The sequence below is a fragment of the Xiphias gladius genome, chromosome 24 (genome assembly GCF_016859285.1).
Source record: "Xiphias gladius isolate SHS-SW01 ecotype Sanya breed wild chromosome 24, ASM1685928v1, whole genome shotgun sequence".
Lineage (NCBI taxonomy): Eukaryota > Metazoa > Chordata > Actinopteri > Istiophoriformes > Xiphiidae > Xiphias > Xiphias gladius.
Window position 1 is genome coordinate 19938895 of NC_053423.1, and position 24912 is coordinate 19963806.

A 24912-nucleotide genomic window follows, 5' to 3' on the forward strand; every position below is an offset into this window, starting at 1 on the left:
GAGAAAAAGGTGTCTTAAATATGCACTCGACAGTACACGATTTAACGCTAAGACAAAGGCTAAAGATAACAGGTGCCCATCCAGAAAAGGAGGCTGATTGTATCTGTGTGTTTTAGGAACAAATAGAGCGGATTTTGGGGAACAGCGACACAGAAATAGCTCTGCAGGAGCTAAATGACATCAGATCCCTGAGCAGTATAAGTTTTGTTTAGTCTCTCACCACTGCCGACTTTAAGGGTGACTCATCCAGGGTTTTATGCTTTAATAAATTCGATGGAAACCTATGGTGCAGCTAAGTATAAATATTTGCATGGAGTCATACATTATACTCTGACTGGATAAGCTAAACAACTACAGTATGTATCATAACTCCTCCTCTTGTCGGAAAAGGCAGACAGGAAGGTGTTTGATGGGGTCTCTCTCTCTCATGGGCTTATCAGGGAAGATGGCATCTCTAAAACCGACAGAGTGAGACAGAGACTCTGTCTGTCACATCTCTAAATCTGTCACGTAGCCAAGATAGAGGCCTGGCTGAGTGCTAGAAGGCTTGCATAAAGCGCTAACATTGAATCTAATGACATAAATCAGTATCTTACAAACGGATTTCTCCAGACCCTACAAATGAAGGAATTGTTTTGCCTTGCAATGGCCTCATTCTTGTATAAAACTCATGCATTTATCAATATATAGTTAAAAGTAAACACGATAACAGTATGTATCAAGAGAGAAATACCCTACTTGCGTGGCTCTCCTTATACTGTAGTATACAGATATGTACATTTGTTATAGTAATACTAATGCAAATTCTATATAAGTGGGACTTCAGAGACAACATTTTTGAATTGATCTTTTTTTTCTGTCTTTAATTTACAAAAGAATAATAGTAATAAAATTTAATTTAAAAAAATAGCTTATACATCAATTAAATTAAATTAATAATAATACAAAAAACAGGCTATTTTGAAAAGCTCCGTGTACAATGCAAATTTATTTTGGTCCTCATTGTGAAAAGTATAACAACACTGTAATTGTTAAGAATAGAAAACAAGGGTGGGTTAAAGGTTGGGTTTCACCCGCAGAGACAATTACAAACATGAGCCAAATGATGGTTTTTCTCTCAAATTTTTGAACTACAATTGAATTTTAATTATTAATTTAATCTCTAATTAACTGACAGTTGAGGTGGTTTTGTTCTCAAAAGTCGATGCTTCTTTTTCTTGAGGTGGCAATGTTGTTGGCCTGTCCAACACTTTGGTCCTGACTAAAGGGAAATGTCGAAATGGATATCTATGAAATGTGCTACAGATATTTAGGTCCCCCGCAGAATAAACTGTCTTAACTTTAGTGACTTCTGACTTTTTCTCTAGCGCCATCGTCAGGTCAAAATTCATTTTCAGTACTTTTTTTTCAATACTTTGGTTTATGACCATATAACCTGCAAATGTAATGCCCCATCAGCCTCTGGTTATGTTAAGTGCTAATTAGCATTAGCATTGAACCTGCTAAACATCAGCATGTAATATTTGTCATTTGGAACACGACATATCAGCAGGACAGCCTCTACCATTTCTTACCATTTATAATTTACCTCACCGTCACGGCTGAGAATCAAAAACCCATTCTCACTTCTATCCATTTTACGATTTGGGTTTTCTACACAGCCTCGCAGAGCTTCTAGCCCTGCTGTGGACTCTTGTTGAGACGGACAAAGCAAAAATGAGTAAGTTCCCCAGAGAAATCAGCCTCAGTCAGACTCAAACGACACTGGAATTATAATGATCTACTAAAGAAATTAGTGTTTATAGGAAGTAAACCCTCTGGAGCATCATCTGAAAACACATAAGAAAAAACTAGTAGTCTAAATACGAGATGGTGTTTGGTGTGCTGAGAATTCAGTCTTTTGGAGGGACAAAAGGGAGAGCACAACACCGTCACACTACTCTCAGTGCCCCTAATTCTGTTTGCTTGTCTAGTGTCCATTTTATCAGTCCATGCAGTTGATAAGACTCTGACACATTCTTAGCTGGTGATACGGGTGCTACTGCGGTATTTGTCCTCTAAATCATTCTCATCTCCTGTCTAAAACCTCTACAACAAAAACATGAGGGCTCTTATCTCAGTGGAGGTCTTTGCTGGTAATTCAAGAGCTTTCTGTCACAATAAACCGTAGATATCTAATCAGAAGCAACCATAAATGCCTCACGGTCATTTGCCGAATACTGAGTACCGTTGGCATTGAACCAACACAAGCCGCTGCATTTCATAGTTTACCTGGACTTTGACATGAGCAATGCTGTAAACATCTCAGTGCGCTGGTAGCCTGAGTGTAATCTACACAGCAGGTTTTTAAGGGGCATTGTGTCCCCTCTCCTGCAGGAGGATCTGTAAAGCCAGATCGCAGACGCTGATAGGCCAGTTGGGACTGGATGGTTTTGGCTGCTTGACTGACTCAAAACATGCCGGGAACATTTATGCTCCTGGAAAGTTTGGTGTTAAGCTTGTCTGCATCACCCACATACCGCTGGCACCCATCCCTTTCCTTTTCCCCCCTTCTCTCCAGACAAGTTATAATGACGCTGGGATTGATATAGGCCTCTAGGGGAGAGTTAAGTTAAAATAAGTGAAGTTTCAGATTCTGGCTGTTTCACTGTATGAGTGCAGTTTACAGTACAGACACAGTCCCAGCTGCCTTTGTTGTATTACTGTTTTTTATATTATACATATCATTTTTTCCCTAATTTGTAACATGTATTGAGACATCTGTGATTACACTTTACATATGACCAGTTATTCAGTGTTTGGTTTCCTGCCACATACTACTACATTTATGTTAGCAGTTTTTAGCCATGCTAATGGTGTGGTCTGTTGGTCGGTCGACCACTTTGGTCCAGACTGAAATAGCTCAACAACTACTACATAGATTGCCAAAAAAGTTTGTACAGATATTCATGGTACCCAGAGGTACTACTTACTTTGGTGAACACCTGAGTTTTTCGTCTAGCGCCACCATGAGGTTGACATTTTTGGTTTTGAGTGAAATGTCTCAGGAACTGTTGGTTTAGTGCTATCTAGTAAATGTTAGCATGCTAAAGCAAGCATTTAGCTCAAAGAACCAGCCTCCCAATGCCTGTAGCATGGCTGTAGACTTTGTCCTGTGTCTCTACTTTGTAATAAGCATGAGGGCACCTGTGATGATGCAGCTTATTTACCTTTCGTTCTTTCTTTCTTTCTTTTAAATATTCAGTTTTTGGCCCCCCATAAATGGTTAGTTTATTTTAGCTCTTCGTAACCTTCAACTCAAACACTTTTTCCGATTTTTGCCACCAAAACAATGTGGTGTTGTTATTCCTCTGCAATAAAAACCCATCAAAGTAAAAGGTTATTGATGAGAGGACAAGTAATTACACTTCTCCTGCTTTTGACACTGATCAAAACAGAAACTCTGTGCCCTTAGGGTAAGTTTCCTCAACCAGATACCAGATCCACCAATGTGCAGGAACATGAAGCAGCTTGCCCTCTCTGTAATGACTCACATACTGCTCATGATTTGAGCCTTAGCTAAACATTTTTAGCCAGTAGCAAAGGTTTTATTGTCTTTCATTTGAATTGCATTGCCTTAAGGAATATGGATCTAGGTCCAGGTTTCCCACAGCTGAACAGTGGGATCCGTGGTCACTCAACATTTTTTGATGTAACCCTTCAAAGAGACAAGTTCCCTCTAATCACGTAAACCCTTGTTCTACCACTCACTTCCACTGAAATAAATTACTTATTCTTATATATAGCTGTTAATCATTTTCGTCATTTGTATAGTCTTTTCCAAGGAGACAAAAGAAACAGAAAACAAAAATATCTCGAAAAGTGTGTGTGTGTTTGTGTGTGTGTGTGTGTGTGTGTGTGTGTGTGTGTGTGTGTGTGTGTGTGTGTGTGTGTGTGTGTGTGTGTGTGTGTGTGTGTGTGTGTGTGTGTTTGTGTGTGTGTGTGTGTGTGTGTGAGGGGGGTTGGGGGGTTGGATTTCTTTACAGGATAAGAATAAGAGTTGCGTGGCGAAAGCAGCACCACAACTATATAAGAGATTGGGAGTTTTCTTAGGAAGATAAAGGAAGATAAAGGGCAGACAGGATGAAGTCAAGTGCTTCCTGGGGGCAGATTTTGTCAGATGCAGGTGTAGCTGTTGGTTGTGGTCAAGCACCAGGTCTCTCAAGTGCAGTTATTTTCATCTAGAGCCAAAGACAGATCAACCCTCATTCGTTCCCTCGTGTCACTTCAAACAGGGTCGCTGTTTAAACTGTGATTGTGAACACCTGCCTTTAGAGAGCCATCAAAGGTGAGCCACAGAAACCCCGCTTGTGATCCTCTGGGAGCTCCTTGTTCTCACAACAAAGGGGAATCAGATTGCCTGCCCTTGTGAACGCTGGTTGACTTTTACATTTGTGTGCCAATAGTGTACCAAAGAATCAAGTTTGGGTGGGTTATTAACTTTAGTGAGTTACTATTTCTCTTCTCAGTCCGTCAGATAAACCACATGGACCCATAATTCAAGGAGTGGCACTATGCATTCAAAACTAAAATAATAATAATAATAATTTCACCACTTTTTCATGGCATAAGTGTCTAAATACCTGAGATGCCAGATGTCACTGTGAAAAAGACTCTGCAACGACTCGACTTTCTACCTTAATTAAACTCTGCACTTTGACTAGCTGTTTCCCCCTGTTTCCAATGTTCATTCTAAGCTAAGCTAACCGTCTCCCGGCTCCAGCTTCATATTTACAGTACAAACGTGATCGTGGTATCAATCTTCTCACCCAATTCTCGACAAGAAGGTGAAACAGTGTATTTCCCAAAAGGTCAAATTATCCAAAGCTAATGCCATTTTAAGATGGGTAAAACAAAGAGGAGCAAGTTGTGTTTTTGTTCCAGAAGCCATAAGAGTTAGTGAACAGTTCCAGCAGAAGAGATGCTCTGTTTACTTTGTATGTAGATTGATAAAAACATTTGTGGTGTGGGACATTGTTGGCCACTTGATTGATTGGCCACTGCCACCAACTCTTGAGTATTTCAGCTTTTTCCTAATTTTTCCTATTTTGTAATTTAAGATTGTTTTTGTGCTTGTTAATGGATTGTTTGTGTGTTTTTGTGTTTGCAAACCTGCTTGCCTCAACTCGCCCCATGAGGGATGACTGAAGATTTTTGAATTGAGTAGAGTTTTAATCTAACTTATTTCTGTGTATTTAGAAAGTTGTTCACCTGAAGACAGAACAAAAGAAGAAAAAAAGAAACAGCTGGAAGACGATTCCGTGACCAATAGTGTGGCAGCAGCACCTTGAGTCATCACTCAGCTGGTTGGTTCCAGTTAATGTCCGCACTGTGACAGGGATGTTAGCCAGATGAGGGGGCTTTGCTGATGACTCACCTGAAGTGAAGGCCATCTGCCTGAGGGGGGGTCGAGGCAGAAAAAGAAAAACACGGTGAAAGACAGAATGGCAGAAAGACCGCAGCACCCGCAGATGAATGGGTTCAAGAGAGAGATGTCTCACCTTGCAGATTCAGTTACAGCAAGGCAAAAATGAACACAATAGGCTCGATATACATGACATCAAAAAAAAACAAAAACCTTTTGGATAATAGGTCCAAAATGCTGCAGGTCCATACAGAACCTCGGGGTGACTCTATGGGTGAGCACAATGCCGGCATGAATCCGTCCAGGATACAGTGACGTCTCATGTTGCCCCAAAAAAATCCCCATTTGAGACAAAAACATTTGTTGAGGCCCCTCATGGAAAAAAAAGGGGATTCACATGTCCTTTGCAGATTACTCCTCACTTTTCCAAAGCAGAGACTGACAGTTCAAAAGCATGCAGTGACAGATGTGGCAACGCCTTTGCTTGGTGACACACACGAGGAGATAATGACATTAGCAGTGGGTCAAGAGTCACACACCCAAATTTTGTCCCAAAGCCAAGCAGAAATAAAGTCACACGCTATTATTTAATAACCCTCTAACCCACTAACCTTTTGTCATTTTGTTGTGTAGATATCCAAACATGGACGTGACTGCTGGAAAAGAAAACCCCGCTCTGTTATGGAAAACTACAGGTATGGACACATTAGAAAAATGGGAGAAGGAATCCACCTACTGGCCAACTGCAGGAATCATCACATTGATCAAAGGAAGCAGTTTTCCAGCTGGGATTATATTTCAAAGCAGGGAGACATTTTACATGACATTTTAATCTGTCTGCTGCCCTATTCAGCAAGGATCATTAATTATGTTTCTGTCTTAATTCTTGCTTGACCTTTATTTTAGCATTCAGCCAGTGCTTCGTTAAATCTACATGACAGACACTGCATTTCATATGTTAATAACTTGTTTGTTTTCCATGTGCTGACAATAACCTCCTTCAATAAACAAAGTTGGATTCTCTTGGGGGTAAAGGAAAAGCAGGATTATCTTTCACAGCCTGTATTTGTGGATATTAGCTGGCAGTAAAGTAAAAGGAGAGAGTGGCAGGGTAAATACATCTTTTGTTCTCAGATCCATGAGCAGAGACAGTTCAGATCAATTCAAAGATGCAGCAAGCTGTAGGGGAGTCAAAGGACTCTTTCATCCCGCTGCCATGATCATTGATTGCTCCTTCATCCCCCCCACCCACGTAGCTCCACCTCTCTCAGCGTGGTTCATTCTACCCAGCTGACCCTCCACAACCAAAGAACCGCTTCCCCAGTAAATTAGACTAAGGATTCATTTTTTACTCTTCGCTGTAAATGCAAAAGAACTACAACGAAGAGCCTTTAGGGGTTAAGTTTTGACTTGTGATGGAGATATTTTTGGATAACACCATAACACAAAAACAGAACCCCCCATGATAATAAGCAGCCAGTGACAAAGGTTACAGACCCGTTGTCAGATTTTTATGCTTTGGACATAAAAATGAGACTGACCCATCGAGAGTTAGTCAGTGTTGCATGTAAATATTTTCTTGACTCTAATGAACTTTGAAGTTTGCCTACAAACCTGAGGCAAATTTGTCATTTGTGATATTGGGCTATAAAAATCAACTTGACTCGATCTGAGTTGACTTGACATCGCAATGTCAAATTGTAGTTTGTTTTCTTTGACACTCAACTTTAAGGCCAGCGTGAACATGCTCAAAAAATGGAAATTTGAATCTACATTTCCATGAAAACTCAACAAACTCCATCCTTTGATGAAGATCGTGTAATGTGATCAAAAACTCCCCAACAGCCACTAAATATACCTTGAGGTCAAGAATAAAACCATGAAACTGAAGCTATTTTTGTGTATTTTATTGTTTATAAATCACAGGTGAAGATAATTCTGTTGTTTGACGATTTGTAAAGGTTGGTACACATTGGTGTATCTTGATGTGATTCCTGCATTACTAATTTCTTACTCCAATCAAAAAGAGTGCCATTATTTTGAATGTTATGTTCTAACCGCACTGCCTGGATTAAATGGATGCCAACAGCTTGGCTGTGAAGCAGTAGCCAAGGAAAAAATTGGCTTCCTAAGGAATGTCATGGTGGACGAGTGTGGAGTGTTGGCGGTGGTGGCGTTTTGTTTGAAAAGTCGAGCTTCTACTGGAAACAAAGGTTGACATTTGCTTTGCAAACCAAACTTTTCCTTCGTTGCCTCTACACTGTCTTGTCTGCCTGTTCCCCCAAAGACCTCGTCAGTGTATTACACAGTGAGGAAGCACATCTTTTTTTTTTCTCTAGTTTTAGGGACAATAACACATGTAAATTCACGCTGGAACTTTATTTACAAAGTAAGAATAACAGTAAGATTCTACATTATCAATGACTTCCTTATGTCGTGTGACACCTCTTTACATCTGTGGAGCAATTTTGGTTACAATGAATACCTTACGAGTAACTGTTGAGTAGTAACTGAATCCCAATATGCAGGGAAAGACTTAGGCTACAGCATGATGTTCAATGTGTGAATCGTAGTTACAGTAAGGGAATAGCAAGCTTCGCTACTGACCACACAGAGCAATGGTTGAAAATAACATCTCTGGCATCTCCAAAACGACCATCTACGCTTTCAACTCTGAAAGTAAAAAGTTGTGAGAAATACCTACACTGTGTTTTTTCCTCTTTCTTCAATATCTTGCCTGTACTTTTTCCTCAGACATTGTCAGTCTCTTCCAAGCCCTTAGGGCAGCGAGAGATGTAAGAAGATATTAAAAAGAAGTTGTAATGAAGCAGGACGGCTTCAGGGGAAGAGGGAGTGTAAGTGTTTTGCCAGTTATGGCAACACTTTCTGGTGGTCTTCTCCCGGTGTGTTAATCTGAACATACGCAGGTGAAAAATAAAATATAATTTATATAATTGTAGTTGTTTAAGTAATCTTCTTAAATTAGGGATACAAGCATTTACACAGGATTGTTATGGACTTATCATACCAGTGGTTTTGCACTCTTATTGCACATTTTTACGACAACTATCACATGCATCACATCACAATTAACCACTCTACCACCCATTTTGTTGTGTTTTAGAAATCCAGCTTGCATACACTATTTGCAGCTCAGTGAAAATCTGTGCTTAAACTGCATTGCCATGCAAAGATAATGTAACCCTGACAAACCCCTGATAGAGAAAAATATCATAAATTAAATAGATGGCAGGTAATGACTGCCTTGCCTGTAGTCAAAATACATTACAAATAACTGTATTTCATAATGGTCGAAAAAAGTGTGAAGTGTACACAATCTCTAATTAAGGAGCAAAAAAGTTACCGGTATCTTCCTTTAACAATATTTTTCTGCAGCTTAGTGATGCATTCGTACTACAAAATGTTCCCCCTCTTTCTCTTATTGCATGTCTAACGACAATAGCTGAATTCATGTGGAAACACGAGTGTGCACAAATTCCCTCACGATCCAGCGGCCTATTAAATCCCACTCTGTTAACCTTTGCATTTAGAGGAAAAATTCTACAGACCCAAGAGATGTCAAATGTCAGATGTTTCCTCACCCTCATACCTCTGAACTGGGACACTTCTTAAAATACAGCACTCCTCAGAGAAACGTTCCAGAACATTCGTGTGTCTGCATGACACTCAGGCTCCCTCCCTGCCTTCCCACATCCAACTTTTATTATTATTTTTTTTCTTTCTGACGCTCAGCCGTGTGAGAAAAAGATGTCAAGCAAGTGTGAAGCTTCACAATATTCAAAATAGCTTTCACCTGTTCTCAAATTCTGTCTTAATCGCACTGGGGCCGGCGGAGCAACTCAGTTCTCACTGTCTGAGGCAGATGCTCTGTGAGGTGAGGTCTACTGTATTTTCTAGTCCACTTCAGCATAAAGTTCGGATTTATATCAACATTTAGACTTTTATACTTTTTTTTCTTTTTTTACAAGACATTTTTTAAGTGATATTTTGTACTCCTTTCAGCCAAAATCTGTCACTGAGACTCACTATTCCTTTGTGTCTTGCTCACATCCATCCTCTCTTATTATTCATTATTATGTCAGGCGTTTTGGGGGTGACGTGGCAGGAGCCAATCAGAACCACGGAGAGCTCCTGCATCCATCCGTCGTCATGGGCAACGCCCCGGTAGTAGCCTGGCACGTCATTTGTAAAAAATTTTTAGACGAGAATTTAATAAACATAAAATAAACATTACGTAACTATTCCTGAAAGGTTTATACAAATACCGGCATATTTTGTTATACATGTTAGTGTGTTATATATGCAGTTGTGGCCCTCAGTTCTGATTGGCTGAGTAACGTTGGAAAAAGCTCGTGCCGCCTGCGCTAATAGCTACGCGTAACGGCTCCCGTCTGTCTCCTAGCAACCGCGTTGTTTGACTGCCGGTCAAGACACAGGGCAATGGCAAAACAAACTGAATTGAATCTTTCATGTTAGTTTTAACTAGTCACAGCCGATTGCGTGAAGACAGTTGTGTGTTGATGGAGATAATTATAGGTACATAGGAGATTTATAGCCTATCATGGCTTGTGGCGTGATTACGTTGTTCGTCCTACGGCTACCCCAGCGACTACGCACATTTTCTGCGCAAACGCCACTGTCGTCGCTCTTTCGTTCTCCATTCATGAAGCGACTTCAGTGTCCTGAAGATGTGTCAAAGTGAACCGTAAAGCGCCCCCTTCACAAAAAGAGACGACTGGCCCTTTAAGGGTTATGTAGCAAGGCTAGCCGATGTAGGACGAGCCGACGGTGCGCCTGTGCCCGCCCGCCCGCCCGCCTGCCTGCCTGCACTCCCGCTGCTATCCCCGTCATGGCCTCCACACAGCCGCCGCCGACACCACCGAGGATGAACCGACCAGCCAGCGGCCCTTCCCTTCCCGGCGCGGAGACGGACGTCAAGCCGAAGCAGAGGCACCGGTAGAGGCGAGCTGCGCCGGGGAGAGCCGCCTCACATCCCATGCCACCCCGGTCTCCTCCATGCCTTCGTCTAAAGCCAAGTACAGCTATTCGATAAAGAGGGGTGCGAGCCCGGGCGGCGGCGACAGCGGCGGCGGCGGCGGCAGAAACATGACAACGAACAGGGATTATTCTGTTAATCTGTCGGTGCAGCAAGTGCTGAGCCTCTGGGTGCAAGGCACGACGCTGCAGCACTTCACAGGTATGCGGAATGAAAGGTGCCGTTGTTCTGCTGTGTTCGCACGGAAGTCACCATCACCATCAGCAGCATTTACTGTAGAGTTGTAAAGCCGGCCACGGCGGCTGCTGGCATCTTTGCGCGTCCATTTTAAAGCAAAATAAACCTATGTATGTGATATTTCCGATCACATGCTCAGTGAGCAGAAGGGGCAGAGCTGGTTCCGCGAAAAGGGGGCATCTGTAATACCCTAGCCCCCCCCTGCCTCAGCCGGTGAAGAATTGTGGTGATGCCGGCCGGGCCACAACAAAAATGCCAGTCCTCTGTCCACGCGTGCGGAATCCGTGGATGACATTAAAATAATCACACCATGCGACTAATTAATCAATCTGCTGCCTTGACTGTGCAGTAAATGAGGTGTTGTACCCCCGCTCCACCCTCCTCCTCCCTTTGTCTTCAAGGGGCAATTAGAGGCAGCATCCTCAACTCTGGGCAGGATGTTTTTTCCGGGATTGTCTAGACTCTAAAAATAGTGAGGATGAGTTAAAAGCCGTGCTTTTTTCAAGGGAGTTTTGAATGGCAGGGCCAGGTGATACCAGCTTTAATGTGGGTATTTCTTCAGAATTGCCGTCAACAATCATTTAAACCAAAAAAAAAGGGGGGGGGAAGTCTGATTTTGCCTCCTGCCTTGTTCAGAATCCTTTCATTTCACATGGATATGACTGATGGCTATACACTGGATGTTCTTTCTCAGATAAAGGGGACGATCCACACCATTTGTTGAGGATGGCTCTCTGTGTTAAGCAGCTTCGGGGATGTGAGCGAGGGTCAAAACATGGTCAGTCAAGTCCAAATGAAATAAAAAAAGAATTTAGGAGTAGAAAAGGAAAAAAAAAGGAGTGTGTGGGCTTCTTATCTTTCCTCTGCAGGCAGGCTGAACTTCCTCAAAAAGAACTTGACACAAGAAAACTGGTGGCCACCCTTTGATCAAAACATATATAGATATTTCCCTCAGGAGTTGGTAGTGACCAAAAACAGGGTGAATATTAGACTTATATTCACCAGGTGGCCAGAAACATGACTCCAAACGAATGATAATGTGGCTCTATGTCTGCTGGATGTGTTGACACATTGGCTATATTTATTAGGCGATAATATGCCAGTGTTGTGTTTAGAGTTTATTACAATGCCCCCAAGTGGTCAAAAAATATAAATGAATGCAGGTTTGATTATATGGGATACTAATGGAATTAAAAACAGTAAATTTAGGTCAGTAAGAGATATGCAAATTTGGTAACTTATTAGATTCAGTTTATTGTCCAGCCCTAATTGGAAACAACTTCGAGACAGTGCCAGCTTGATCACTACCAGCCGGCCACGTCCCAGGTCTCCCTCCCTGGAGGGCTCCTACTATGGGAGTCTGCAACTTTGCCTTTCTGACTTGTTCGTGTCCCGCAGCGCTTTTCATGCTCATGAAAAGTCTCTTGCCTGACCCCTTATCAAGCGACCAAAAACATGATTCCCTGCTTTTTTTCATGCTTCACTGTTGACAGGTGAGCTCCAAAGCTGCCGTGCTGACAAAGACCTGGGCCTGTAGTTGCGGGTTAGCAGAAGTTAATGCCGTGCTCTAACTGTGTTGTGGTCTTTGTTCGCTCGTATCTCTAAACATGAGACCGCACATCTCTCACCACATAGATGCTCTTTCGTTGGAGCTGTGACCACCTGCAGCGCTGTCCCCTGAAAATTAAATGTTCAACTTGCCTTCCAACCTCTGCTAAACTGAAAAAAAGTTACCTTCCAAGAGTCATTTCTGTCAGCCAGAGGAAATAACAAGCCATGTATTTCCACTGAAACATTTCACCCAACCGATTTTCTCCCTGTAGTTGTTCATTTAAAACTTGATTGCATTGCGTAACGCTTGTAATTCATGAAGAAGTGCAAAAGAAAGTCATCTTGCTAAAGCTTTTTAATGTTGGTCCGATTGTTCTTGGCCAGCGTGGCAGGTGACTGTTACCCATTTATACGTCAAATACAAATTATACTGGAATTCAGTCCTCAGCAGGTGTTAACGTCAGAGCCCGCCCAACAGTGTTAGTGCTCAGAAGTGGTGGAAGAAGTATTCAGATCCGTTACTTATGTAAAAGTTCCAGTGCTGCAATATAGAAATGCTCCATTGATCCGAGTAAAAGTCCTGCATTCAAAACGTATCAAAACCTTTTCGGCAAAATGCTCCTACTGCAGAAAAACGTCCCCTTCGAGTGGTACATTATAGTACATTGATAAATTGTTAACACTTTTGCATCAATGTGTTACTAGTATTTTACTATTTTACTGGTCAAGATGGAACTAGTTTTAACTACTTTATGTTAGGGCTCCATCAAAAGATGATTTTGATTATCGATTACTCGGCCCACTATTCTCTCAATTGATCGTTTTGTCTAATAAATGTACGAAAATAGTGTAAAATGTCCGTTAAAGCATCAAATCCTGACTTTTGTGAGGCAGCAACCAGAGAACCTTTTTTAATTTTTGTTTTAAAAAAATGACTAACTATAACTCCTTAAAACACTAATTATTCCATTATCAGAATAATTGCTAATTAATATTCTGTTGATCATCTATCCGATTAATCAACTAATCATAATCTACTTTATGTACACTTGGGTATTTTACAAGATAAATCTGAGGGGTTGTGACATGACTACTGGGGGAGGAAAGAAAAAAAAACAAGTTATGTTAGACCAAATTTGTATTCATTTTTTGTGAAATATTAGATAATTGAAATAAAACCATCTGAGAAGTTTAGAGAGGGAATTTCTCTTTCGTGGAACTGCTAACAAGTTGTACATATCTAAAAACTGCTTTTTTAAAGGAGCTCACGAGCCAAAAACATTGGGAACCACTGGTTTACTCTTTAAAAATGCACAGTACAATCTTATCATATGTGTTTTTATGTTAACTCCTAAGTACCTACAGTAGTAATTATATATTTAAAATAAATGTAGGTGAGTAAAGAGTAAAATATTTGCTTCTGAAATGTAATGGAGCAGAAGTATAAAGAAGCAGAAAAGGGAAATACTGACATAAAGGAACTTGATGAGGGTGCAGTCACTGCCAGTGCCGGTGGTCACGGGACACGTCCTCCTATGACCCTACATGCTCCCGTGCTGAGCATTGTGTTAATCCCTCCAGGCTTAGATTTGGCGACAGATGCCCAGCGCACCATGCATCCAGGACTGGATGAGGGATCCTGATGGAGCAGTGTGGGATTTCTCCTGGTACTTTTCACTTGGCTAACATGGAGAAGATGGAGGAGTTGTATTTGGCAAATGAGACATCCTCCGTCAATCCAGCATCATTTGGAGACGGCAATGCTTGTGACACACAGCATCTCGACTGTCAAATGTGTAGAAATAATTCAATGACAGTAACAGTTAAAAAGAAAAACACCTGGCGTCTGATGATAAAATATGTTTATTACAGAAAGAGATGGCAAGATATGAAGAACCAATAAAAAAAAAGCTAGAAATGTTCTAAATAAAATCTATAGCGTAAGTAGTTTGTGAAAGACCACAGATACTGTAACTCCGAAGTCCTTTTCGGACTCAGGCTGATATTGTAGGATTAATAATGATAACAACGACTTTAGAGCTGATGGTTTTTCCTGAATGAGATGAGGTTCATAAAAAAAAAAAGAATAATAAAAAAAGAGAAAGACGACAAAAAAATTCTGATTCACGAAGAAAGATTAAACAAAGTTCCAGCACTGTTATGATTCTTTCTTGATTCAGGTTAATCACACAGGTATTTATTTTATTTTATTCTATTAATTAACAAGAATAACATTAGAGCCGCTGTTGGTGCTTTCATTTGCCTAATCTACAGTATTACAGTTATGCAGTGTTACTATTATTACAGTGAAGCCTGGCCCTTCCTCTTGCTGTCCTGTCAGATCAGCTGACCAGTCAATAAACGATTCAGATTTAAGGGATGTTGCCGTCCTGTAACAAACTTCCACATAGGATACACCTGTGGTTCCTCGCACAGGATCCTGTATCCTGTGGGGTCCCTTTACTGTTATTCCAGCCTGGGCCTATTCTGGAGTTGCAACTAATGATGATTCTCATTATTTTCTCAGTTAATCGTTAGAAGATAGTCCCAGTTTGTCCGAGTCCAAGGTGATGTCTTCAGATGTCCAAAATTTTCTTATACGAGCTTCTCTAATTTGAGAATTCGTATGTTCTACAATTGTAAACTGAATATCTTTGGGTTTTGAACAGTTGGTTGGACAAAACAAAACATTAGAAAACTTTACCAATTACTCTGGGAAACCATGAGGGACATGTTCCACAATTTTTGGACATTTTAGTAGAAAAACTGATAATCGATTAATCGAGACAATAATCAGCAGATTAATAGATAATAAAAGTAATCATTAGTTGCAGCCTTAGTCTGACTGATATGACGTGAACGTGGCATGAGCTTCTCGGGGTCTCCTGGTCTTCTGCGAGACACATGTTAGGGATTTGAACATCTTCGATGATGGTGGACCTCAATCAGTGTCTGGGTCACGGGCTGGAGGACAGAGGAAGCGTAATTAGCGTCATCCACTACTCTGGCCCTCACACCCACTGTCCCATCGCAGACATCTCCCTCCTCTCTTGGTGGAAGGCCGGCGATGGTTGCAGAAAGACAGCAGTGGATAGCCTGTGATGTGTGACCAAACAGTGCCCAGTCATGCAGGACAAAAAAGCCGTTGTGTTACTGTGCTGTCACTTTTCTCTCCACCCGCCTCGCCAGCTGACTGCCAGATAAAATAAATAGATGTAGGCACTCAGTCGACGGTTGAACAACTAGGTTAAATGGACGTACAAAAGAGCTCCCTCTCTGGCTCCAGCCTTGAGAAATACTTTGTAATAGAATTAGGTCTTAGGATGTTTACACCACACAACAATGGCACGTTTCCTTTTTATATCACTTCGTCCAAACAAAACAGGCTTGGCCCTTCACACAACATTCCTCTGCTTTGGATTGGTCATTCTTATCCACGCTGGATGCCCCCCTTCCTCAGTCGATCTCTTTTCTTCCTGAGTAATCTCACGGCCAGCTGGCTTCTCCTCGCTCCCACGGTGCCAGGGGTTCAAAGCAAGGCCCCTCACTGGCGAAGTGCGATGAGGCCGGAGCTCTTTATGTAAAGCTGGCCCGTGAGACGGAAAGAAAGAGAGAGGGAATGAGGGAGGAAGGAAGAAGAGGATAAGAGATGTTGAATGGGGTTGACCTCTGATTTGATCCAGCTTCTGTAAAGCTGTTTACTTTAACGACTGTCGTGTTGTAGGGTGCATGATATGTTTTTTCAGCGATAACTGTTGGCGCTGGAGCTTGGCACATAATTATTTTTGGGCAGTTTGGGAATTGAACAAATTCAGCATTTTTAGCCTTTTTTTTTTTTACAGTCCAGCCGAAGGCCTTAAAACAAGACTGTAAGCTGTTGTTTCAGATTTTCCCTTTACTGCTTCATGTCTAGCTCACAGCAGCTCTTCTGAAATCTCATAAATCTCACCTCAGCTCCATTACCATGGTCGGCTGCCTCCTTGATGAGCCCTCTCTTAGATTGTACCGGCTATAGATTGAAATCCTCCCTCAACTCACTCATGTGCAGCTCCATCAGCATCTCTGTATCCTGATCCGTAATGTGTAAATCTGTAAAATGCATCGATCAAAATATCCTAGAGCACAAGCTGATGTCATTAAAGGTTTTATTTTGTCCAACCAGCAGTTTAAAGCCCAAAGATATTCAATGTACTATATTTCAAGACCAAGAAAAGCAGCAAATTCTCTCATTCTTAGATGCTGAAACCAGCAAATGTTTGGCATTTTTCATTGGAAAATGACTTAAACGAGTAACAGATTATCAAAATAGTTGTAGATTGATTAATTGTCTTTGTTCACTAATTGATTATTGACTAATCATAGTAGCTCTAGGGAATAAAAAGAGCAATTTTAGTATATAGTAGCAAAAAATGGAAATACTCAAGTAACATTTCAGCACTATTGAAGCGTAAATACATTGCTCTGAGGGATTCCTGAATGTGATCTCCAATCTTCCCTGTGTTCAGTCAGAAATCTGTGGAACACGCTGACATAGTTCAGTGTTTTTCCCATTGTACTTGCAGGTGTTCAGGCCGTATCTGATCAAACATCCTGCCTGTGCTGTGTTTTGTCTCCCTCTCCCCGTCAGAGATGTGGTACTGGGTGTTCCTGTGGTGTCTCTTCTCCTCGCTCTTTGTCCACGGGGCGGTGGGGCTGCTCATGTTAGTCATGCTGCAGCGCCACAAGAGGGGCCGCCTCATCACCCTGGTGCTGGTCAGCGTGGGTTTCCTGGCCTCCCTCTCCGGAGGCGTCATCACCAGTAAGTCCAGTTACTCCACTTTTTGGTTTTTTTGTTAATCCTTTTTTTAGATTGACCTCGAGAGCGTTCAGTATCCAGTCATCCAGAAAAGGAAAGGAGGCGACGGGGAGGGAAAGAGAGTGGGATGTCGGGACTTTGTGTGTTAACTCCCATCAACCATAGGAAGACACGATCTGACAGAGAGGGAAGGAGAGAGGTTTCAGACTTCTGTGGTTTTTTTGTTTACCTTCCTTTTTTGTTGATTTAGCACAGGAAGCTTCAGCTGTGTCTGGCTGATAATGACTAAATTACATATTCCAATATTTTTGGCTTAATTTAATAACTTGTTTTTGAAAATGTGATGATAATTCGAGGGCATAGAAAAGCATTCAAGCTCTGTACACCCAAGAACAATAATCATAATTAAGGCGGATATATTTGACTAAACATACAAGTGCAGTGATGCAAGATGACGAAGCAAGACGAAAGTTTAAAGGTGTTACTCATTCACTGTTATTCAGCAAAACTGCAACATGCATGATGAATGCATTTCCTTCGCATTAAACATTTACAAAGCCGATTTTTGAACCTTTTAAACCTTGCATGGTTCATGTCCGGGTTTACTGGCTTGCTGTCTTCTTTTTCCCTGCCTTTTTTGGTACATTGCTCTGTTTTCTTGGTGCATTTCCTCCACCCACAGATCTGTGGAATAATTTGAAACCATGGCAGGGCCGTGTATCTGGTCAACTATGTGTGTGTGCGTCCCCGTACACGTGCACGAGACAAACAAAACAGGGGCCCGCTCATAAATAAGCAGCTCCAGAGCGCTACAGAAGGTTAAATAAAAACTCCACCGGTTACCGTTAAGGTCATAACTTTACATTAGGGCTCTGTATCATTGGAAATCTTTACCAGTCAGGGAGAGTCAGATAAATAGATGCTAATCCGTTGCATTATGGGAATTGTAGGATCCAGCATTTTTGGCGCTTGACACAACTAGGGACCAAAAGTGAGGATATTTCGGCCTCTGCTGCATCAGCTTTGACTATCTTTACACAATCTTTCTCTCACACGGCAAAACAACACCTGCATTATTACTTGATCTTGAGTCCCAATCTTACTTAATGAAATATAAACAATATAATAACATTTTTTCATTCAACAGAAGAAGCCGAAGTTCTCAAATGTTAAATGTTATATAAACACAAGCAGCCGAACAAGAGCTGTGCCCAAGCAAAATTGTCTAAAATTGGCAGAATCCAATCAAAGAATAAGTGGGCAAAATTATAATCTGACGTTTTGTGCCAGTTTTCTATATTTATTATTATATATGGTCTCATAATTAACATAGGGCTGAGCATTATAGTTGAAAATACAGAATATTTTTCTGGTATTTGTAGACTGTACTGTATCACGATATGGCAAATGCATGCAAAATCACATGTAAAACAATCACATTGTTGTCCAGTATGTTGAATAGTGTTCCCCTGTTATGCTTTACATCAGACAAAACTGATCAAATGTGTAAAACACAGCCTGCAGTAATGCATTTGGTTCGTTTTTAAATACAGTTTGAGTTACAGTATATATGATACCCCTGGGAGTCCCATAATTACAATATTGAATTATGGCACGCCACTAAAACAATCAATAATGGAGTGATTTATCTCCCAGTTGTAGCTTCACCCTGCATTTTCTGTCTATACATTATGTCTGTCTTTCTCGCTAGCTGCCTGCTTTCTGCCACCTTCTTATTGTTATGTTTATCCAAATGCATCCATGGTTTGACTGGATGTTACCAGATGCACCAGATATTATTTAAGCCTTGCTTTATCTTTCATTACCCTCCACTCACAGTAGCAGAGTGTGATTGCGTGGTGTGTAAATAGAGCTAAATCTCTCCGAGCGTAGGGCAGGGGCTCACTGAATTAATCACTCTACATCATAGATGCAAGCTGCCCCCCCCCCCCCGAAATGGAAAGACACTTTATTATTAATGTGTAGCAATCAGGGAGAGCAGACTATTGACTGTGAGCACACACAGCCCTCAGTCTCACCCTCCATGTGTACACGAGCCTGGCTTAAAGTCAAAGACAGTCTCAGCCAAGCAGAGGGTAAAGGAAAGGTTATGTAGTGTAGAAGAAACATCAAGCACCCGTGTACTTGCTTTCAAGTACGTTTTTATAGTGTTATATCCAAGACTAAATAAGAAATAATCAAATTTAAAAATGTCCTATGTTATTATTTATTGATATAATGTAGGTGGAGTTTAGTTAAAAGGGGGATTTGATCAAATCCATCAGGTTTAGACTGAACCACTCAACAGTGGGTGTTCGCCTCAACCCACACCTTCCTCGCCCACGCTATTAGATCTAAAGGATGAGACAGAAATGAATAAAATACACCACAAACACGCTGTTTTTGGAAACGTGAACAAAGTTTTTGACGACCGAGCTCCAGACCCACACCTGTGATCGATGATATTGCTTTGCCAGCTACTGTGACTATGACCCATGAGCTCACACAGGGGTTTGAAAGTCTGACACTGTGGGTCCCCGCTCAAAAAAAAAACAAAAGAGACTTTTGGCAAATGAACACCATTAGAAGTATGCTAAATCAGATATTAGCAGTTCCTTTTTACAACGTACCCATGGATGTAAAGACACCTATCACTGGATTACTTTGATAGTGAAGAAAACTTTAAAAATGTGAGGATTCTCAGGCAAGTTCTGCAGTGACAAGGAGCGTTTTTTTTTTCTCTATGATTTCTAATTGGATTTATGGGCATTTAATCGCAATGGACATTGGACATAATGATATAACCCAAGTAGTGTAAGTCACACGTAATCTAAAAATATGTGTAACATGTCTGGGTGGTTCAGATTTGACGGAGTTATGAAGTTGAGAAGGAGTGCGATTTTTGACACAAATTGTTGCAGTCGAATGCCAAAGGGTTAAAAGTATCTTAATGTCTATCATGAGCTACATTCAATTAAAAAAAAAACAATTTTAATTTTCTATTTTACTGTGTCTTTAAATGTTTCTAGTTGAAATATTTCTGATTCCTGACTGAAATATGACATCACCTTTTTCCAACTGAACAGTTGTGTTCGCGTGGGACCGCATTGCTCCTGGTCTGATGCTGTTTTCAGGGCCTTCAAAATCCAACTTTATCTCTCTGTTTTGTTTGGTTTTGAAACAAGATCAGACCCCACTCTGTTTTGATCCTGGGATTACCGATTAACAGAAAGTCCCTCTGTCCCTGTCTGTTTCCATTATGACGGCCCAAACAGCATATTGTGAGTATGTGACAGACTCATGTAGGAAGAGCGGCGAGTCAACATTGTACGTGCCTGAACTTTGAATGCACATGGACGCTCCACCATCTTTTAATAGATATTCTGTATTATACAGACCTGTACACAGTACTGATGGTAGAAAAGATGAAGAAGGATGTGTTTGTCCTCTGTGCTCCTCATTGTGAACGGACAATGTTTGAACTCTGTATCTTTATTGACCAGTGGAGGGAAAAATGACTTGAATACATTAACTCAAGTGCTGTACTTAAGTAGGTACCCAAGTTTTGAAGTACTTTACTTTAGTGTGTCCATTTTATGCTGTTTTATATTTCTCCTCCTCTACGTTTACATTCACAAATATTGCACTTTTTATTCCTAGAGCTGCAAACATCGGTCGGTTAATCAATTTGTGAAGAGAAAGACAGTTAATCTGCAACTACTTTAATAATCTGTTAATCGTTTAAGTCCTTTTCCAAGCACAAATGCAATATATGTGTGTGTGTGTGTGTGTGTGTGTGTGTGTGTGTGTGTGTGTGTGTGTATATATGTATATGTATATATATGTATATGTATATGTGTGTATGTGTGTATATATATATACATGTACATATATGTACATGTCTATGTATATCTATATATGTGTATATATATATATATGTATACATGTGTATGCATATATGTATGTATGTATATGTCTATGTATATATTTCTTGGTACATTACTTTCAGGCTTGTGCACAAAAATAGTGGTTTCTGGTAACAGGTCAATCATCGCACAACCCCTCAGACTTTGTGACTCTGAATGTCAGGTTGGTGACCACTGGGCTTACCTGTATATAAGGTAGTTAAAACTAACTCCACCTCGAGCAGCTACGACTGTGAAATGGTTATTATGCATGAATGTGTCAGTATTTAGCTGATAAGACTTCTGTACTTTTACTTGAGTAGGATTTTGAATGTAGGAGAAAAAAAAAAAGTGGAAACGATCTCGGCTCTTCTTCTTCCCACCGATGGCATTAACGCTTCTGATGTGTGTTTTCTCTCCCTCAGGCGCAGCGGTGGCTGGGGTTTACCGCGTGGCAGGGAAAGACATGGCACCGCTGGAAGCTCTGGTGCTGGGTGTGGGCCAGACCACCCTGTCTGTCATCATATCCTTCTCGCGCATCCTGGCCACTCTGTGAAGAAAACCCCTCGACCAGTCGAAGGACGGACACTGACACGAGAGGAGAGCTGATGGATCGAGCCAATCAGAGACTCAAGGGCGCTCGTCGTGGCCGGTTTGTGGAAGGAGAGGAGGCAGAAATGCTCTGGACCTTAAGGGTTAGACTCAGGATAGAGTGCCCCCTGGTGTCTCTGTTCTGTTACTGCCACAATCACGCTGCGATTCGGAGGGAACTCAGTGCAGTGCTGGTTGTCTTCATGCTGAACAGCAGCAGCAGGCGGAGATGGCGCCATCCTCAGCTTCTGGACTTGAAAGCCATGTCTGGGGCGTTTTCCAGAGTTACATCAGTTCTTTGTGCCAACGGCCTTCTCTGGGACGTCCAGATGCCTTTGTGGCCACTGACTCTTGAAGGCTTTCTCTTGCACTTTTGGTGAAAAAAAACAAAACAAAACAAAACTATTTTTTAAAAAGTGAAGCAACAGCAGTGACCTGAAAATGATGATCTAATGATCAGCGTGAGAACAAAAGTTGAGCAACGAGGTGGTCGTAGGGAGCGACAACCCAACAGTGTTCATCAGCAAAAAACACCTTCTACATCAGTATGAAACATCAGCCTCACCTCTTCACGACGTTCAACTACAGATTACCATGAACATTCCTTTTTTCTTACACGGCTTAAGGCTGCACCATCCATTTCATGAGCGAGATGCAGCTTTGAATTTTTGCACTTTGTAAATGTTGGAGATGCTCTTTGCCTGAGAGGTGTGAAATCAGTAGACGTGTAGGAGAAAACCAGCATCAGTGCTACGTTTGCTTTATCCCGTCGAAACATCGATTCATTGTGTGCCAACCAGAGCTCCGAGAGGTGACATTTTGGGAAATGCGAAAATTGATACCCCTCATTTGTCTGTAAAGTAAATATGCAGCGGGGACCGGGGGACAGTTAGCTCATGCTGGCCCCACACTAGAGGATAATTGGGATCATTTTGGGTCCGATTCGCTCCCTCCCGACAATCGCGGAGGCTTTCCCGCTTCGACGCTGGTCTGAACCGATTTTCTGCCCAAACGATCCTGTAATGTGATGGTCTCTCTCTCTCTCGCTCGTTGAGCCGGGGAAGAGCAGCCAACGTTGAATGTTGCGTTTAAAAACAGCAACCGACAAATCCTGCAAAGTACACCTTTAATGTTACCGACTAGTGTGTAAGGAACAGCCATGGAACATTGAGCAGAAAAAAACGCAACAGCCAATTAGAGCGAGCCGACCGTCACCAGCGACATCAACCGGATGTTGCGTACTCACAATAAAACTTTATTTCCAACTCACCTCCAGCTTCTCCTGCAAAACGCGAAAGCCATGCTGATTCTGTCTCCCCAGCCATGACACACTTTTTTCTCGTATTTTGTTTTGTATAGCACACACCCTTGCAACCGGCTGACGACGACGGCCCACCTCCATGTTTGATTTGCTCTGAAGTCACATTCAATCAGACGACTTTCTGGGAGGTCCCGAGACCCGGGAATCGCGCCTCGGAAATCGTTTAGTATAAACGCCAAGTGTGTGGTCTTGCATTTCATCTGGCGTGTGAGTTCTTAGGATTAAAATATCAAAAATTTCTTCTCAAAATCACAATTTTTCCAAAACTCAAGGGGATTTCTTCAGATCCAAATCCAAAGGTAGTCGATTTTTTTTTCATTCATGGCAAAGAAAAGCATCAAATCCATAGAAATAATAAACTGGAACCAGAGAATTTGGGTTTTTTTTCTTAAAAAATGACAAAAATGATTAATCGATTCTCAAAGTAGTTATGATCAGTTTTATTTCAATCGACTAATCAATTAATAGACTAATCATTGCAGCTCTGAGTGTGTTAATTAGTGAGCTTTAGACGAGCTGGTTGGGGTTACTTTCAGATGGGGCCAGGCTAGCTGTTTCTGCTCCTTATGCTAAGCTAAACTAACCGTCTCCGAGTTCCGGCCTCATTTATACTCTACAGACATGAGAGTGGTATCAATCTTCCTCCTGGCAGGAAAGCGAATAGTCGTATTTCCCGAAGTGTTAAAATATTCCTTCAAAGCAGACAGAGAGAGGCCTGTAGTGCAAAGTTGTGCAGTTTGCCTTGAGCAGGTTTAATTCAGGTCCGGTTTCAGTAAGATCAGGATTCTCTTAACCAGGTTTAAAGAAAGGTGTAATGATACTAAAAAACAAAGGTTGTTTTGCTGCTCGAGAGCCAGTTCTGACACATTTGCCGAGAGACTACTCTGTGTCTACGAGTCCGATGCAGATTGTTCTGCGACAGCGTTGGAGTCCAGCCCTCCTTGGCCCGCCGTAGTCTCACTAACACTGTCTGCACCGCCACAGCATAAATTCCCCCCCAGGAAAGCCATCCCTCCCTGGAGAAGGTCAGACAGATACTGCTGCTCGGATCGCCATTTCTCTATGGCTCCCTCTTCTCTTTGTGTTGTTTATTAACCCATGTTCCTTAAGTTGAATTTTGCGTATTGCACTGAATTTAATCTGCCTTGTTTTAGCACAATGTGCGATGATGCGACTCTGGTGTGACCCAATCACAGTCATTATACACAGAAAAGACACTGATCATCTTGTTTCGGGGATGTTTTTTTGTAAAGGATCATATCTGAGGAATGTGCTTGAAGCTACTGTACTGACTTGTTTGTGTACTTCACTGATAGTATTGAAGAATAGAGAGATGCTCTGATTTACTTTAAGTTTATTGCTCATTACTCGGCCCCCCACCGATTCCTCACCCAGGGGTGAGAGGAGTCAGGTTGCAATGCCAAAGTGTTGCTCACATTTTAGCTTTATTTATCCTGTTTTTCTCATTTAATTGATATCACGGCCGAGATTTATTTGTTTGAATCAGTTTTAGAAACATTTGCACATCGGCTCGAATATCAAACAGCCCCAAGAATTGTGGTACAGGTTCATAAAACCCCAGTTGATGTGAATTTGACAAAAAAAAAAAAAAAAAAAAAAAAAAAAATTAATAGAATCAATGTTTGTAGTGTTAGGTGTGTGTGCTTTGAGGCTCTGGAGGTAAACAGCCCGTATTTCCATGAGTTATGTAACTGACACGGCTCACCTTCAGTACCAGGTTAGCACACGAGAGGGTGGTATTGCACAGAAATAACGTGGCAGCAGGAGCCTGAAAGCCTGAGAGATGATTGTGGATGTTGCCACGGAGTGTTTTGATACAGGCAAAATGTCTCTTTCCTAATTTCCCCCAAAATGAAAGTGTGAAATTAATATCTGGAAAACGAAAAAGTCACGTGCAGCCCCCGCTTTATCCACTGCACGCTCTGCACATTGTCCACGCCACCCGTTTTGAATGTTTTAGCTCAATTTTCAGGGACCAAATGTGAGTTGTTGCTGATGACTCACCTGCTGTCATAGCAATGATATCTCCGTGAATCTGTCTGCGGGGCAGTTTCGGCACGGTTTGTACGT

General features: G+C 41.5%; 1 protein-coding gene across 1 annotated transcript; it reads left to right on the forward strand.

The window, feature by feature from the left end:
* The first annotated feature begins 10325 nt into the window (after positions 1 to 10325).
* Positions 10326 to 23213, forward strand: tmem170b (transmembrane protein 170B). Its single transcript, XM_040122021.1, has 3 exons — positions 10326 to 10622; positions 16837 to 17007; positions 21335 to 23213. Exons 1-3 carry the CDS (start codon positions 10442 to 10444, stop codon positions 21463 to 21465), a joined length of 483 nt encoding a protein of 160 aa, XP_039977955.1. The 5' UTR covers positions 10326 to 10441; the 3' UTR covers positions 21466 to 23213.
* Positions 23214 to 24912: the final 1699 nt, after the last annotated feature.

Excerpts from the sequence above, each read along its gene's own strand:
- tmem170b (XM_040122021.1), top strand. The coding sequence starts at position 10,442 with ATGCCTTCGTCTAAAGCCAAGTACAGCTATTCGATAAAGAGGGGTGCG. Across the intron at positions 10,623-16,836 it reads GACGCTGCAGCACTTCACAG|AGATGTGGTACTGGGTGTTC; the intron begins GTATGCGGAATG and ends TCTCCCCGTCAG. Across the intron at positions 17,008-21,334 it reads CTCCGGAGGCGTCATCACCA|GCGCAGCGGTGGCTGGGGTT; the intron begins GTAAGTCCAGTT and ends TCTCTCCCTCAG.